The 18,235-nt window shown below is 47.7% G+C and overlaps 2 protein-coding genes across 4 annotated transcripts in view; one reads left to right on the top strand and one right to left on the bottom strand.

Moving 5' to 3' along the window:
* Window positions 1-2,369, top strand: part of CASQ2 (calsequestrin 2) — a 32,285-nt gene extending 29,916 nt beyond the window's left edge. Inside the window, exon 11 of the mRNA XM_027730437.2 lies at window positions 1,488-2,369. Coding sequence (XP_027586238.1) covers window positions 1,488-1,697 — 210 coding nt within the window. The 3' untranslated portion in view covers window positions 1,698-2,369. The remainder of the gene's footprint in view (window positions 1-1,487) is intronic.
* Window positions 2,370-11,496: 9,127 nt separating this feature from the next.
* Window positions 11,497-18,235, bottom strand: part of VANGL1 (VANGL planar cell polarity protein 1) — a 46,824-nt gene continuing 40,085 nt past the window's right edge. For all 3 annotated transcript variants that reach the window (XM_027730430.2, XM_027730434.2, XM_027730431.2), the window contains exon 8: window positions 11,497-17,738. In XM_027730430.2, the coding sequence (XP_027586231.1) occupies window positions 17,478-17,738 (261 nt within the window). In that variant the 3' untranslated portion in view covers window positions 11,497-17,477. The remainder of the gene's footprint in view (window positions 17,739-18,235) is intronic.

Genomic DNA, 18,235 nt, shown 5'->3' with positions numbered 1-18,235 from the left:
CTGTTGGCTTCTGTGGACATAACCCCTGTGACCCCACATCTTCTCTAAAAACCTGCCAAAACAAACACTGGAGCTCCCAGCTGCCCCAACTGGCTCATCACATTGTGGTGGCTCAGGACTTAGGGCCATGATGCTCTGCTCTGCAAAATATTGCTGCTTTATTTGCACAGCATCTTCTCTAGGTAAAATGGGGCCACTCCTGTTCCCATTATTTAAATGTGTCACTTTTTTCCACACAAATATTCCTGAGGTTAAGGACAAGATCATTTGTGTGAAGCAAGAGCTGCATGCCTCTCCATTGCTATTTTTTATTTCAGTTTTGGTAGTTTAGAAGGAAAATACTGTATGGGAGAAATAGCTTTCCTTGAGCAGAAATTGGTCTAGAGTTTTAGCAAGCCATAAACCAAAGAGAATTAGATAGCACAGACAGGGAAAGAAGTTGGATGCATTTTCAAAAGCTGGTAGTTTTCTTCTGAGATATGAAGATCACTGGCTTCTACAACATCAAACACTGAATGAGATAACCTCACAGCACCTCTGCAAAATAGGATGCTGATCCTGTTTTATGGAAGGGATGCAGTGAAGGGAAAGGGGCTGACCCAGGTATTTACCCAAGGAACCTACAGCAAAGCAGAGAGGAAAATCTTGATTTCCAGGCCTCAGAGACCATTCAAGCTATGCTTGCTGTCCCTGGGTAACAGTTATAATTTAGTCATCATCTTCTTACTGAATTCCCCCATCTGCTCTGGTTTGTGGAGGTAATGCAGACAGCTGGAGGGAAAGAGCAGGGGCACCAGGGCATTGGTGGTTTTCACCATTTTTCAACTGTAGCATGGCTGAGATGATCTGAGGAAAGGGTCTTCCAGGAGGAGGAACCACTATCACAAGTGGAGAGTCCAGAAAACAATCCTGAAGCAAAGGTGATGGTAGAAGTTTGGGGAGAAGGAGTGATGACAGAGGGGTATAAAAGCTCAAAGGAAGAGGTCCCAAAAGGGCTCAGGATGGAAGGAGGGAAATGCTGTGATGTCCTATGAACTGGGGCAATGCAGGGGGAACTGGCACAGTTGGTCTCTTTGAGATCTCTTTATGTAGACTTGGAGTCTACAGAACTCCCCAGACAGAGTGAGAACAATGCATTGGGTAGGCAGTGCTCTTGCTCACAGGCGTAGGCAGTGCAGGAGAGGAACAGGCAGCAGTCACACATCTCACCCAGGGCACACAATACCACTCACCCATGTAAACCCATTGACCAGTCCCACTGCCCCTGGCCAGATACAACAACACTACAGAGAGAAGCGGTAATCCCAGTGCATGGGCCGAGAGATGCCTTGCTTGAGTCTGCCCACAAGCTGTGGCAAAGAGGGAGCTAATGCTGCCACCAACCCTGTATCCCACCCATGGTCCAATCCTTACTCCTACAATAGTAGAGAACCCCATCTCTTGCCTGTGTCTCTGAGTGCAGCTAATCCCATCACCTGTCCCTGCAGGCTGACAGCATCTGGATGGACATCAGAGATGATGATGATCTGCCCACAGCTGAGGAGCTGGAAGACTGGATAGAAGATGTGCTTTCTGGGAAGATAAATACTGAAGATGATGATGATGACGACGATGACGACGATGATGATGACGATGACGACGACGATGACGATGATGAAGACGATGATGATGACGACGACGATGATGACGATGACTAACTGTGACTCTGTGCAGTTTGACTTGTGGGGCCCGAGAGCCCTCCCCCTGCGGCAGGTCCTTCCATTGGAAGGCCTGTGTTTGAGCAAGCACTGCTGCTCCTATTTGCCCCCTGCCCTGCTCCCCCTGCCCCTGCCCTTGCCGGGACCCCCTGGCCTGATTCTCAGTGGTGCTGAGCCACCGGGACTGCCCCTGCGGTGGGCAGTGCCTGCAGGCACCCAGCACCGCTGCAAATCATGCCTCCTTAGTAAGGACAATAGGAATCTGCAGGGAATCTGCCCCGAGTGTCCCAGGGCAGGAGAAAAGTGCCTGCCTGCTTGCTGCCAGAGGGACGCAGGGAGCCAGTTTGTGTTTTCCATGTTCATCAGCCCAGCACTTAACATCCAAAGACCAAATCTCCCTTCAAGACATTGAGAAGGCCACTGTAAAGTTTAGTCCTTTTATTAAACACAATGCCCTTTGCAGATACTCTGCCAAGACCACTCAATCCTGCAAGTCCTGCTGCGGGAGTCCCTAGCTAATGCTAGGAGCAGCAAAATGCTTTGGGAGGGGAGGAAGGTTTTAGGGATGCTATTAAAGTTTTCAGTGATTCCACATAACAACAGGATATTCTTGTCTGGCAGTGTGATGCAAAATCAGTCACCATGCCCTCTGTCTGAACCTCTTTTCTTGAAAGCTCGGGTCATGGCCGGGGAAGTGCAGATGGTCTGATAGGAGGCATAAAAGCTTGCAAGTTCCTGAACTGCTGGAAAGGCTGATCCAGGTCTGAGTCCAAACTCTTGAGTTTGAAGACCATGGCACTGAGTCAAGCCAATGGAAACATCCATAGGGGCCCACCCTGAAGCTCTCCTATTCCCCATGACCTTCTGGCTTTAGCTGACTCTTCACTCAAAGCCCACGTAGCATCTATTCCCATGACCAAGATGTTGGGAGGGAACACACCCATCCAACTACATTTGATATTGGATGAGGTACGTCGGGCAATGAGCGGCGAATGGATTCAAGTTGTTTGGCTTTAAGTATTTAGTTGCACAGTTACTCCCTGCTTAGAGACTTGGATGTCCCATAGTAGCCTGCGAGAAACATCTTTTGACTGCAGGAGCTCAGGGTGCCAGTTTGCAGTCAAGGGGGTCGCTCACAAAGCAAAGGGTCTGCAACACAGTCCTGGTGAGTGCAGCACCATCCACATGCAGGTCACTGTGGCAGCATTAAATCTCCCTGCTTTCCCATGCCAGCAGATTTCAATTGTCTTAGCTTATTAGGTTTGACAATAGTACAATGAACAGAGAGTTCGGAGATAGTTTTATCTCTATATACACATTTATAAGGATGTTCTCTAGTTGTTCAGGCTTGTTAGCATAGGTAGGGTGTGCATCTCCTTTTTTGCTACAGATGGAAAACATTGTCCTGACTGTTCTTTTACTGGCTTACGTCAGAGGTAAGTGATATTAGAGGAAATAACAGTGTGAGGGACAGGAGAATCAGAGCTCATTACACAAGTGTGAATCAGCCTGATGAGAAACAAGGTTCACACAGTATATATTTCCTTTATCAGACGAACCACAAAGCAAGATTTTATAGATTTTTTTTTTGCTGCCTGTTGATCAGTCTCTTTGACTCTCCTCTACATTAGCTGAAACAGAAATTTGAAACTACGGGTATCAAAAAGCCAAAGTATTGATATATTCCTATGTATGCCATATCCCTTGGTAGAAAATGCAGTATGAACAACACATGGCTGGATATCTATATATCTCTATGCATATGAATGAATACTGTGCTAATATGGCATATGACTGTAGGCCAAGTTAGCTCCTCATTGAATATAAAACATTCAACATGTGCTTTTAAGACACAGCTATTAGAAGAATAGACAAGGCAGCAAAGCCCCCCGGCCAACTTTTCATGCTTTCTTGCTTCCTTATGATACATAAGCACTGCCTGGAAGACAAACCAACTTTTGGGGGGAAACCATTCACCTGGTTGCTCTGGGGTGACGAACAACTTTCAAAAGCCTTGAAATGCAGAGTGCTCTCAGCATGGAGGTCCCCTTCTCCTCTCACATTTGCCTCTCTCCTGGCCACCAGGGTGCCCAGCACTCTCCTTCTACTCTTTCCTTTGAGCTCTTTCCTCAAGAGGTTTGCTGGAAGACCCTGGCTCAGAGAGAGAGGGAGCAGGCAGGACTCAAGGTCTCATTCATGCACACTGGTAAAGAGCAAGAAGAGGTAAAACTGGCCATCTAGTGGTCTCCCAGTCTGCAATTAAGGGACAACTACTTACCTGAGAAAAATACATGCTTATTTTTACCTTGGGGCTATTCCTAGGAGTTAAACATGCCCAGTTTCACCCTTCATAAGGCAACAGCCTGCACAGGCCCTGCAGCTCCATATCAGTTACTCTAAACACGAAGAATAAATGAAGAGCTGCTCTACTGCCTTTCCTAACTAGCACAGTCTCCGGACATCTCATCTACCTGGATACTTTCCATGTAGCTCCCCTCCTGCTGTGGATGCCTGTCTATTCTAATGTGCCCTTCTCCAGACGCACTGAGAGGCACAACTTACCCAGGCAGACCCTGCAAATAATGCTACGGACACGTTCAAGTGCACAGGTGTTTCATATATTTCAAAGCAACAGAGCTCTGGGGGGAAAATAGAATAAATAATGTAGAAGTGTAGAGGTTGAGCTCATATGGGGGCTGGTGGACTGGTACCAGTGTTTTATGGACAGTTTTCCTTGAGTTTTGAAAGGGCCAATGCTACAGCTGCCACTCCTTCGTGGTGCCAGTGAAGTCCTTGATGGGGCTGCCCTTTCTTTCTTGCCTAATCCCCCCAGTACAATTTTCATCATTCTCTTTGCCCACAAACAGGAACTGTTTATTATCAGCTTTTAGGACAAACACATGAAAAGTTAAGAAATGTTGCAGCAGAGGAAGGATTCCAGCAATGAGGATGGGTGGGCAGCAAACCCATTTACCTGTAACACTCCATCTGCCCCAAGATCCTAGTGACCAAACTGCTGAATGAGGCAATACCTCTTGTGAAGGAGATGGCAGCTTAAACTTGAGTGACTTCCTTGCAAGGATCAGTAAAACAGTGGTATGGGGAGGACACACAGGACTCCAGGCACAGGTATTCCTGGGCTCCTCTGTCAGAACTAGGTACAACTGGCATTTGAAAGGCAGTGGTGGCCCAGAGGAACTAAGTCAGCCTAACTCCCCCCACTACACACTGACAAGCAAAAGGTTGATTTGGGTGAGGAACCTGCAAAAAACCCTTAATTAAAAAAAAAAAAAAAAAAAAAAATTGTGTACATGAGCAGCACTGAGTGTTTCTGCAAGCACATCTGTTAAGACTGTCCCTCTCTTCAAGAATAGTTCTTTTTCTCCAGCATGTTAATTAGACATATTAAATGAGTCTTAACACACATAAGGACAAGTAATTGGATTTTTCCCTCATCCAACTGTGAGTACTTCAAGCTGATCAGTTACTTCATAGAATCATTCAATCATTTTTGTTGGAAAAGACCCCTAAGATCATTGAGTCCAACCATTAATCCACCACTGCCAAGTAAGTACCCAAAATAACCCAAAAGATAGTCTTACCAGCCCCCAATGACAGTAAGGACCCCACCCCCCACAAGTGATACATGGCAAGAACACCAAGTCATACACCACCACCTCCTCCCAGTCACCAGACACAGGGCCAGAGGCCACAGCCAAGGGATTTGTTTGGTGTGCTGTACCACAGGCCACCCCGTGCTGCTCATGGGCAACAACCAAGGCAGATGGAAAGCCACCAGGAGCCACATCCTGCAGCTATCATACTGCAGCATGGAGGAGAAAGTTTCCGCAGTGGGCCCAAGGTCACTGATGTAGAGGCTCTGTGAACCCAAAACTGCTCTGAGCTTATGTCAACCATTTGGGAAACAGCTCCAGAAGGAGGGGACAACAGAGGAACTTTGGAAACAGCAGATTACTCCACGGTTTCAGGGTCAGCGGTTTCTGTGATGTTTCTGAGGAGTTTTGAGGTTCCTGTGTCTCCCCTGGGAGAGGAATGGACCCGTAGTGAAACCAGAGATCTTGGCTGCTTCCCATCCCAAAACAAAGCTGCTCAGCCAGACACCAACATGAACGTGGAGCTGAGGACACCAGCTGCTTCTTCATGTCTGTCTGCACATCATACCTAAAGAAATGATTGATTCATGACAGAAACCAAACAAAAAACATCGTCTTTTATTCCCAGGAAAATAATTAATTAGACAGGAGCATATCACTTCCCAGCTGCCACTGACTTGCAGTCCTGTGAAAAGAGGCCAAGATTGCATCTGGTTTCATCTCCACTGCAGCAAAGCTTTGAGCTTTGGCTTTGAGGAAGTCTCACACAGAGCCAGTTGCACACCAACACCTGGACCTGGGGGTCTGAAAAGGAGGAGCAGGTAAACAGGCAACAAAAACCAAGGCCCTCCGAGACAAAGCACCCTGCCTTGTGGCTGCTTTTACACCCCAGGTATGTCTATGCCATGCAGTGCAAGACCATCTGCTAGAAACTGGTAGCAGCAGAGAGCAGCAGGCAGGATAACTGGCCTCAGTAACGAGGCTGCACCAGCAGGACTGTGTCCTACCTGAGACCCAAGACCGTGTGTGTCAACCCCCTGCACTGCAGCATCCCCTGCTCCCTTTTTGCCACTCCCTTGTACCACTGGCATCTAGCAAAGCAGCGCTTCGATGGTCAGTACCCCTGGGGGACAGCCACGGGATGGCTCTCATACCTGTTTGGCAGAAGATGATGTCTAATGATGACACAGGTCATGAGTGCAGAGCCAGCCCTCTCGGCCTTGCTCCCTGAACACTCTCTGCCAGGTTTAAAAGGTGCTAAACTATTTAAAGGGAAAAAAAAAAGCTACAGAACTTTCTTGCAGCTTGAAGATCCATTTCTGGAATCAGATTACAAACAGAGATGGAAGTAAAGATCCTTCCGGTGCCTCACTCCCCCCTCATGCTTTCTCTTGCCAAGCCCCTGTCAAAGGGCATTGTCCCTAATGCTATGGAAAATAAGAAGAAAACAAGCCTTTTCACCTTCTTTTCATCCCTCTTGAATTTCTACTCTTCTGATCCTCCCTGGCTCCCCTACTTAATTTTCTCTCTCCATTTCTATTTAACCTGTTTTCCTCTTTTTCTTAACCCACCCCCACAGCATATGGTACTGAGGGTCACTTAAGGACACAGCCCTTCCCTGCCCCTACTGCTTGGGCTCATCCCAGCCCAAGGAGACAGCAGCCTCCCCCACACCACTGCCAGGAACTGGCACGGACAACAACTGGGATGGACAACATTTCCTTTCTGAGGGGAAAGACAGTCGAACAAGGCTGTCACTGCCTTTCATTTTGAGGGGGACAGGTGGGACATGCTCAAGGAGAAGCCATTTCACCAGCCTGGGCACTGAGGAAAAACCAGAATTTTTTTTTGGTGGGCATCTTTTCCCATTGTCCCAAAATCCAGATGAGGAACCATCAGCCTGCAATCAAGCCCTAACTGTTGCCACCGTGGAAAGAGACCAGTAACCCCCAGTGACACCAGCGATCACACCGCTTCTGCTCACCATCTGAGCAGAAGACAAGTGCCATGGCTTCACATACAAGAAATAAGCCTCCAGGGCTAAATGAGCTGAGTTTGCTGGAGGGGGTATCCCATACTTTAACAGCAGCCAGAAAGCCAATTCCCTGCCGGAGACACAACCAGTGGTTGTCCTGACCGAGTTCTCCTTCAGTCATGGGTGGTAAATGACTTAAATAGCCATGGGCAACCTCATCTTCTGCTTTTGGATTTGGAGGAAGCCCAGCTTGAATCAGGTCCTTCCCTCAGTAACACAGGTAAAAATAAAGTCATGTTTGACCAGAGAGCAGCCCTGAATTTTGCCTGGTGTTAGATTTTTGCTTTAAAATTCAGTCCAACACGTCCAAGCCCTGCTCCTGCTAGTGACAAAGAGAGAGGTTATTGAACAACAAAAGTAACTAAATGTTTGAGGAACATTTCAGTCCCCACAAAATGAAACTGCTGAAAGAATTTGCACAGCTTCCCACAGTCTAGTTACTGAATTACTAAACCAGTTTCTCACAACCACTTACAAAGCAAAATTATAATTAACTGTAGGATCTGGTATTATGAGTACTCAAGAATGAGCTTTTACAAAATAGAAGCTAAAAGGTTTGCAGATCTGTTTCACATCTGTGGCCCAGATATAATCAGCTCCTTCTTGTTCTCTCTTTTAAAGCATGCCCACAACATCTGACTTGCTGAAGAGAGGTCCAAAGAGTTATAATGTTCTGAATGTCTCTTAAAACTTTCAAAGAGGCTGAATCAAATGTGTTTTGTCAAGAACTCGCTCCTTGCCATGCATTCACTTTTCATGTGTACTACCTTTTCAAATAAGTAAGCAAACAAAAGAGAAAAAGAAAGACAAGCAAGACTGTAGATGTTTAACCATTTGGAATCTTGACTTTTGCCTTTGGAAGAGACTTAAAATATTTCAATTTACAGAGTAGTTTCATGCCTAGAGTAATTTGTGGTGTCTTCATTTTTCTAAATCTCTGTACCTTCATGTTTCTAAGGATGCTGGAGGGAAAAACCACACCCTAATCTCCAAGGTCTCTTCCACTGACTTCACATTGCCTCTTCTTTGTCTTACTCTCTCTCTTGAGGTTTTGCTGTTTGCTCCATATTTTGATACATAAGCAAGGTGGATGCACTGAGCTGTCCCAAATGCACATCCAAACAAGGTAAAAGCTATCTTCCTTCATCCTCTTCTAAATTGTACTTAGTGCTGCCCACACGGAGCCCAAAGACTGATTGTTCCCTTTGTCTTGGCTGTGGTCCCTCCAGCAAACAATGGTTCTCATGCTCCTGTGGGCAGGACTCATGGGCTTCGGGAGGCCAAAAACCAGCAGTACGGCTGCTTGTGGACTCTTGTGTCCCCAGGTTATTTGCACTAACTTAGCTGGAACCACAGCGAGCCCCAGGTCCTGGACAGAAGTCTTCACTCCACTCAGGTCCCCAGATTTTGGAGGAAGGGAAGACTAGCTCAGGACTTTGGAATAGGCTGGCAGTTTTGCAGTGGGCCCCAACCTGAACACAGACTACTACGTATTTCCCATTTTATTAGCAACACATCGACATAAACTAGCACACATGCTCACAGCAGGGCTGTAAAACTTATTACAGCATTTCAAAGCAACTCGGGTAACCTTGTTCATAGACAGTGATTTATGCATATGCAATCACCCCACTATGCCGCCCCTGCTCACTTCTGCAGACATGCACTCAGTGCTCTCTTCTCTCTCAGCACCTCCTGACCTAGCGGTGCATGGATGCACACGTGAAAAGGGAACGGTTACCCTTGCCCCAGGGGATTATCTGTCAATACCGGAAAGGACTGTAACCTAAACCCATCACCTTCCCACTCCAACATAAACTTAGGAATGGTGTTGAAAGACAAATCAAAGCACTCTGCTTGGCCAGCTCCCAAAACACCTTCCCTTCCTGCATGCTGTTGTGAGACACCATGTCCTGCTAAGAGATCCCCTTCCCCTCGTACCCACCCCACTTGCCCTGAGCTCCAGGGCCCCTTGGAAGCCCTCAAGGTCGATTCCAACTGTACTTCCTAGGAGTCCAGACCTGAGGCTGAGACAGTAGAACCAGTTCATTGCACAGGAAGAAGCTGTTTTGGGGTTTGAAGCCCTGCTGACCTCCTCAGCCAGATGTCTCATTGAACTATTAATTTAGCTAACAGAGTTGTACGGTGAGGTGTTGCTAGTGCTTCAAGCAAGGCTGTGGAGTCAGTTGCTGAAGGTGACAAATCCCTTTCTTAACCTGTTTGTTATACCCTGACTGCATGTGGTCCCTTTGCCCCATAGATCCCCACTTCATTCCCCAAAGCTGATGTTTTCTGATCATCCATAGCTGTGAGGCCTGGTTCCATCACCTATGGGGGTCAATTGATCTTACGAATTAAGCCACAGTTCAGCCACCAAATACCCTACACCACTAGTTGTTGCTGTGCTGTCTCAGGGCAGTCAGTGTTTCATTCCCATACAGTCAGGAAAGGCACTGTAGGAAAGGCAACTCTTCCTCAAGTCCAGTATGCCCCTCAGGAGAAGGTCCTTACCTCTGGTTCAGGATGCCAGGTCCCTCCAAGTGGTGGTGTTTTTCCAGTAAAAGCCTCCCTCCCCTTTCTGTCAGAGGTTTGTATCTGTAATACTTAACCCAATTTTGCACCTCAGGCTCCATCACATCTCAAAGGCCCTTGCAACTTCAGCGAAAGACTTAGCCAAACCAGATCAGCTCCTTCAGCTTTAATTTCTGCTGAGCTACATACCACAGCCCCTTATGATTCAGATAGCTGAGCTCTGGGCGAAGGCCAAGGGAACTAGTGCCTCTAGCAAAGCCTGTTCCTTCCACCAGCTTTCACAACCCACAGCAGGGGAGAAAGTGCCATGAACGGCAGCAGTCATGTGTTGATTCAGTATTAGCACTAACCCACAAATGAAACAGAGCACACTGAACTCACATGTAAAGACACAACTAAGAGCCTTGGATGAGGCTGACAAGTGCAGTATCTTGTTTATGCCAAATTCCTGCTGCTTTCACCTTCCCATGACACACCCGTGGCCGACTCCCACAGAGGCTTTACCTACAGAGCTCCAGTCCAGCAAGTCAGGTCTTCCTGTGGGGGGCAGGTGGGGACAAGAAATGGTTGCACCCCCACTGTAGGCTCTGCAGGGCAGCAGCAATGCCATTTCCTTTCCCTGCCCATCTCCGGGAGCTGCCCTCCAAACAATCCAGGGCTGGGCACTGCCAAAGCATCAGCAGGATGAGTGGGACAGATCAAAAGCGGAGATCAAGGGAGGACAGGAGGTAGAACAGAACACAGCCCCATCCCACCCTTCCTGCTTCCTCCCAGGCCTCAGTTCAGCTCTCTGTAGCCCAAATATATTCTACTCCCCCCAGGCAGAGAATGTGGCTGTTTCTCTCCACAAGTGTGTTTGTGAGTGCTGCTTATTTCCACAACTGCTGCACTCTTTTTCACTGCACAGCAGCATCCTGTGGATTTTTCCAGTAGCTGAAGACACCAAGATCTGCTGGGCAGGGCACAGCTGTGAGGCAAGGTACTCTGCCTTAAAGGGGGCTTGCTCGAAGAGTGGGTACCAAAGGATGTCTAGGCAAGAAAGCTGCTCCTACATTTCCTCGGGCACAGTTGCTTGGTCTTTCCCAGCTCTTGGCATGAAGCGTATTGAAACTGATGGTGGGGAAAGCCGCACCCAGAGATGCTATTGAGGCGAGATCCCTACACCTTTTTTTAGAAGAGCACAGTCTTGCATCCACACCAACAAGGAGCACTGGCTTTTCTACCTCTTGCCACTCCTTCTTCTCACCAAAGCCAAATAAGGAACTCGGCAATGAATCCTGCACTTCATAATTTGTGTGCAAACTATGAGAACACAGGAGGCAGAAAAACCTGTTCCCACTCTAATCATGCCCCCCTCCCCAGCTGCATTTGCTCCCCATCATTTGAGATTTCAGGTGTTCAAAGCAGTCACCTACCAGTCTTCCTTCAGGAGTGATAAATGAGTTTGCATTTTACTGTGGCGCGGCAGATCAGAAAGGCCTAGGACGAGGGTGACAAAAAGACAGCCTCAAAAAGGCTAAACCACATGTTTGCAGGGCCCCTCCTAGCCACAGCTAAGGAATGCTTGAAGACCAGAAGAGCTTTTCGTCTGAAAGGATAAGAGAAAGGAGTAGGACAATCAAATCTGGTTTCAGTTTATTTCCAGAATTTTACTGTACAAAATATGCAAAGTGTAAAACGGTTTTATGTTTCAGTTTAAAAAACAACAAAACCCCATCCAGCTATAACTTAAGAGAACCCAGCTTGGAACAGAACAATTTACAAGGCTAGACCCACAGTGCATTAATGTCACAGACACCAGGAATTTGCTTATTGAAGTCCACAATTAGAAAAGAACAGAAAGACCATGTACCATTGCAGTTAAAGTTACATGTGCAAAGAAGAGGAAAAAAAGAAAGAAATGCTGGTTAGTGTCTATTAATTAGAAAACCTTGGCAAAACCCTTCTTACTATACAGTGTGTGTAGAAAAAGTATTACACAGTGATAAAGGAGGGTGAGGGAAGGGCATTCACCCCCACCCCCTTCCCCAAGACACAATAATGCTGAATCAAAGAAACAGGCACAGAAGAGTGTAAGATTCCTTCACAGTCATGCCTGTGCAGGTAGCGAGCCACAGCATCTCCCCACTGCGCACACAGGAGATGGCCCCAAGCATCCTTAGGTGCTGGTGAGAGGTGCCCAGGAAGCAGCCAGAGGGAAGGAGGGATTCCCTCTCTGGGCAGAGCACACCCAGGGCTGGCTGCCTGCTGCCTGCAGGGCTTCTGTGTGCTATAGGGATAAAAAAATGCAGTCTCTCGGAGGGACGCAGATGGGTGGATAACACCAGCTGTACCGCTGGGGCGGCGAGGACCTGGCTCCGGAGCACCCCGAAGCGATCCACACCGGTCACAGTTGTCAGAAACGGCAACTTTTGGTCATCCTCTATTGGAGGCAGCAGCCTGAGCACAGGAGGACGCACACTCCTGTAGGAGACGTCATGGCCCAAAGCCATCTCTTTTAGAAGAGAAATTTGGGGGGTTACCTTTTTTGTTTGTTTGTTTGTTTTATAAAATCAGCTCAATTCCAAGAGCACTTCCTTCTTAACACAGTTTAAACACTAAACCACTAAGCCTGGCCTGAGGCTTGAGACATGTATAATGCACATATCTAGAAGGGAAAAAGCACATAAGACACACACACAAGCTGAATGAGAAAACAGACACCTGCACACACGTCTTGTGAACAGCTCTCATACGGCTGGGCAGAACTGAGCACAACTGAGGACCCAGTCTGGGACCAGACTACAGCAATTTTGCAAAAGACTGCAAGACTTTTGGCCTACCTTTGAAAAAGGGCAGATTTACACATTTTGGTAAGCAAGATGAAATTGGTTTCAAAAGGTTTCCATGTTTAGCAAGTTATGGATCTTTCCAGTTTCTTCAGCAGCAAGTGCTGGAAGTGAGCACATCTCAAACAAGACTTTTCAAAGCTAATTATGTGGGGCAGAGTCAGCTCCAGAAACTCCTTCCCTTCACCTTTTGACATACAGCAGATTTCCAAGGTTTTGCACAGATATCTCCATTCCAAAGGAAAAGGTTAGGAGGTTCTATGAGGGACAGTATTTGTTCAGATCTCCCCAAACTTGAGCCTTACTGTGAGCAGCCCCCAAGCTCTAAACTGCAGCCTCAGCACCTCCCTTCCCAGCAGATACTTGTTGTGCCTCACTAGGGAACTTTGGGGGGAAAAAATGCACAGAAGTGAGGATGGAAGCTGGAGAGACACGCTTTGCTGGTAGAAAAAAATTTTAGAGGCAGAAGTCAGAGAAATAGCTGGTAGAGGCTGAAATCAGATCTGCCTTTCTCTCCAGTGCCCTCCTTTGGGGGGACATTGCTCTTGAAGGCAGCAGGGCAACCCCTGAAGCAGGAGGTGACTTTGCTCTGTGATCAAGCTGCATCACACAGCTTTTCATGCCCAGTGCATCTCTCCTCAGCTACCCTGCTGCCTACAGGGGGGCATGGATGGCAACGTCTCCCCTCTGCAGGGTGAAAACTGGTAACAGCAAACCTCCCTAAGCTGATTACAAGAGTTTGGTCAAGGGTTGGTACACTATGGAGTGGAGTCCTACAATGCTTATACTTCCAAGAGTGCTGTCTGCTTGTCTCCCAGGAGTGGGAAAGGAGTCTGAGAACTGGGGCAGCCCCACAGAGCCTACACATGGATGGTTGAAGCCACATGGCAATGAGAGGCCAATAGATGTGCTAAAACCTTTGCCCATGCCTATTTACAAGACTGGCAAAGTAGTAGGGGTCTAATATCTGCCCCTACGGTCTGATTAGCTGCAAGAAATCCAAATCTTTCACTTTTTAGCCATGAAAGAGAAAGCCAGCCTTTGTGGAAACCCACAGCCATTTCCATCTGCTCTGGAACACTTGAAAGTCTGAGCTGCATCTGGTTTTGCAAGATCTCAGCATGGCCTTGGATTTAGGCTGTAACAAATCTGAGAGCTAAAAACCAAAGCCTTAAAAGTATTCAAGCAGCATACTTGAGAATCACAGGAACCATGCCAACGTGGAAGGGAGGAGTGGGGCACCACCACCCCTGGTTAGACAACACAGCACCCTATTGAATGGTTCAGCTTCCAGGGAAGGATGTCCAGTGCAAGGATCTCCTCTGAGGGGGACACTGTCCACTTTGTCACAAATAGGGTTGTCTTAAAAAAACACTTGAATTCTAAAAAATTCCCCCACAATTCCCAGCCAGGTAAAAATATCCAGACTGGGAGAGAGGAGGGAAAATATGTGCAAGGAGACAGTACAGGATAGGAGAGGCATTCGGAGAAACAGCCTCCACTTGGCTGACAAACCCTACAAGTTGTATTTATGCTCAGCTCTTGGCAAGCTCGGCAGAAGCAAAGGCTGCAGGAATTGGACCAGAGCTTCATTCCCTATGACTCGACTCTTACTCATTAGCTGGCTATAAACACAGTTAAACAAACCAGTCTGCTCTCACCGCTCAGTATTTTTTTAAAGAACTTGAATTCCTATAGATGCCACAGATTCATCTGTGGATCTCAAAGCACTTGACAGCAAGTTGAGTTTAGCCTCACAACACCCCAGTGAGGTAGATATGACAGTGGTCCCCTGATTTTGCATGGAGAGGGGAACAAGAGAGACCCTAAAAAATCTCATTAAAAATACCAGAACAGGGAATATTCAGGAGTCATGATTCCCCTTTTAGTCTGTCCTCACCTCTAAGCAGGTTGCATCTCTAAAGAGACTGTTTGAGAGGCCAAGTCCTTTCCTTCAGATTTCATCCGGCAAAACATTCAGGCTGCTGACATAGGGAAGAACATTTAATGTAGGAGTTGGCCTCCATTGACAGTGTCCTTTTTGGCAGCAGGCAGAAAAGGCAGCATGGAACTACAGCACGAAGATGAGGAAGCAGACCCAGAGTGAGCACAAACCGCTTCTGTCTGGTTCTCCATGTGTTAAAGGATTTAACAAAATTAAGACATGAGTTTCCTGAGCAGATAGTGTCAGATACCGCCCCCCCCCCCCTTCCCGTGGGGCAGGGAAAAGGGGAAGGAAATCCTGGGAAAGTAAGAAAGTTTTGCAGATGTGCCTGTGACAAGGTGCTCTCACATACACGGCACACCCAAGCCCCTGGCAAGGTGGTTCTTGTTCTGGCTTCACAGAAATGAGCCAATTCAGCCACAGGCAGTAGCCTCCACACAGGCATTAAGTGCTCCACAGTCTCCCAAGTTACTCCCAGTCTCTCCCACCCTACTGGTTATGCACATCATAAAAGCCAGGTGCAGGTATCTTTAGGAGAGCCAAGTGTAAGATACTTTATGCTCTCATTTTTTTTTTTAAAGGAATAAACCCACCTATTTTTTCAAAGTAAAATGCTGCAAAGGCCACAGGCAATAAAGGAGTCCCCATACAGACTACCAGAAAGCTTGATCTACAAAGAAACCCAAACACCGGGTTTAGAGAAGAGAAAAGTCTACCTACTTCCCACCCTTTAAGGGCAAAGGGCCTAATCCCATCATGTATCATGCCATCTAGTTTCTTCATAACCACATCTGGCACATGACAGGGAGAAAAAAGGATCCAGGAGACTACCACACACTTGTAAGAAAGGTGAAGGAAACTGCAGGGGTCACTTGGATAGGGAATCATCACTTTGGACCCTTGCTCCCCAGGGTGCTCCCTTGATCCCAAGAGGACTATCCACAGGTGCTGTTGGACATGCATCTCCATTGCTGCTGAAGAGGATGGACCCTCCTGCCCTGTCCCCAGCGTCTCTGCTTAAGGTGACGGCTCCCTCCCACCAGCTCGTGGTGGGCACCAGTCAGCCCACACCTGCTGGGCCACGAGCTCTACTCTTTGCTTGGCCACCTCACCCTGGTGGGAGCATGGAGGCAGCCCCAGGAGCTCCTGGAGGAGCCCAGGAAAGGCCTGGGAAAGGCAAGGGGACAGGTGGGGCTGTTACAGCCTTCCTCAGAAGACTCTGCAGTCTGGCAATGAAAGGCACTGGCTAACATAAGGAAGAAGGCCCTGGTTCCAGAGGGCAGGCCAGATCCTGCCCGATAAGAGATATTTGCATGGCAAAAGGCTGAGCAGAATGAACATTTACATTCACATGGATCTCAGGGGTACCTGACTGAAGGCAGGTCACTGCCAGCCTAGCAGCTCTGTTACCTGAACACTGATGCGATGCCCCCATGCTGGCAATCAGACTTCAGACACCGATTTAGGTCACTGTTAAAAACAAACTTTCTAGAACCCCATAAAACTCAGGTGACACTGAATTCACACATGAAAGCTGCACTGGTGGCCAAAGGCAGCCTTCCAAACAAAACTCTCTCAGGAGCAGATCCTAGCACTGAGCAGAAACTCCTACAGCACAGCAAGGCCAAGAAAGGCAGGCAGATTTTCAACATTCAGAACATTGTTTGGTATTTCTTAGCTACAGTTGAAGGTGTAAGGTGGGGAAGGGCTCACTGCAGTGTTTCCAGAGCACAACAATTTTCCAAAGCAAGTGAACGTGGCAGGGGTCAGCCCATCCCTGGCTCCTCTCCTTAAGGAGGGAAGTGCTTTTGCTGGTCTTTTCTCCAGACACACTTGAAACTGGCTCGAGAGGGAAGGGCACATTCCTGCCTGCACCCCCTTCCCCTCAAAGAGGCTGTCAGATATAGGGAGGGTCTGTGATTTATCTGAGGAGGAGCCAGCTATTCACTGACCCCTGCCCCAGTGCAAATATGCCCTTGCAGGTGCAAAAGGAAGTGGCAGTGCCTGGGGAAACACATTCAGAAAGCCAGACAGAAGGGGATAGAAACAGGGAGCCTTGGGAGTGCCCGACAAAGATGTGTACAAGCAAAAGAGAGGGAAGCAGGTGAGAGAAAACAGGGAGCCGTGCCACAGAAAACAATTTCACTAACAAGCACTGATAAAAAAAAGTAATAAAAATTCAAAAAGCTGAAAGATGGGCTGATCCAGTTCAAGACAAGAAACTTCACAGGGAGTGAAACCACCCCACTATGTTCACACAGGTCTGGCACTGACAGAAGAGGCACATGGAGAAGAGAAAAAGAATAAAAGAGAATAGAAGTACTCTCACACACCCGCCCTTTGATATTGCCTCCTCCCCAAGTGAACAGGGGCTGCTGCACCCCCGTGTCAGCAGGTTTCTATAACGGAGAGGTGAGCAACACCCTCTCAGGAACAGCCACAGGTAGCAAAAGAAGAGACACAACAGAGCAGGCGTGCACATGGCGTAAGGCAGCACTCCAACAAAAATACTGACGTTGCAGTTGTGCAGAAAAAGAGAGAGCGTGAGATTTACAGTATGCCTGGAAAGAGGGGGGAAAAGAAAAAAATCTGTTCTGTCTCCAAGGCTGAGCTAACTGAGCCAAGTCACCCTGTTGCCTCTTAAGATACTTCTTTCTAGATAAGATATCCCAACTCCCCCCTCCCCTTTCCAAATAAAGTGCAGATGGTCAAATATTACTGGTCCATCATCTGCCAGTTTCAGTCAGCATTGGGGAAATTAAACCCAAAAGCACAATATTGAAAAAAAAAAAAAAAAATCTCCAAACAACCCACCCTCCAAATCCCTTAGACTGAAGTCTCAGACTGTAAGCGGAGGACAAATTTATGAGATTTAGGGTCTATGAACTCTTCTGAGAGTTTGATGAAGGGGATTTTTTTCACATTAACAACAAGGCTGAAGTCCAAGCACTTGAGGACAAACACGATGCCGTCTTGTAACCCGCTTGTGACCGCTTCCTCGCTGACGAGCGTCCACTGCTTGGAGAACCAGCGATCCCTGTCATACTGGAGGGTTGGGCCCGGGTTGAGGTAACGCTCCAGGAATGCCTGCCAAGAGTGGGACACACGTTAGCACCGGCCCCACAACTTGCTCTGCTCTCTTCCCATCCCCAAGTATGGCTCCACGAGCACAGGCTTGCCATGTTGAAAATTGTTCCAGTTTTCACACTTCAGAAGACATCGCCCCAGTCCCTCCCAGATTTTCAGACCCCGGCAGTAGACAAAAACATCAGGAGATCCTCTTTCAGTGCATCCCAGCAAGCTTGCAAAGTTATAGTCCTGATTTCTGCCATCAGCACAGCCATCTGGCAGCAGTTAGTAGAGCAGAGGTCATTTCTCCCCTACCAGCCCCATAACCCATCCCAAAACTGCAGTCCCAGACAGTGAGATAGGATAGCTGGCTCTCTCCTTCAAGCCAAGCTAAGGTGGAAAGCAGAGGTTCCCATGTTTCCAGCCTGAGCCTGCAAAACCAGAAGCAGAACGTGAAACACTGTTTGACGCTGCTTGTGTTTTAAAGTCTTCTTTGCAATCTTCGTGGCAGCAGA

Source organism: Pipra filicauda, unplaced genomic scaffold (genome assembly GCF_003945595.2).
Source record: "Pipra filicauda isolate LSUMZ 115617 unplaced genomic scaffold, ASM394559v2 scaffold69_size3009148_pilon, whole genome shotgun sequence".
Lineage (NCBI taxonomy): Eukaryota > Metazoa > Chordata > Aves > Passeriformes > Pipridae > Pipra > Pipra filicauda.
The sequence above is the reverse complement of the archived record's forward strand: the minus strand, read 5'-3'. Positions and strand labels throughout refer to the sequence as shown.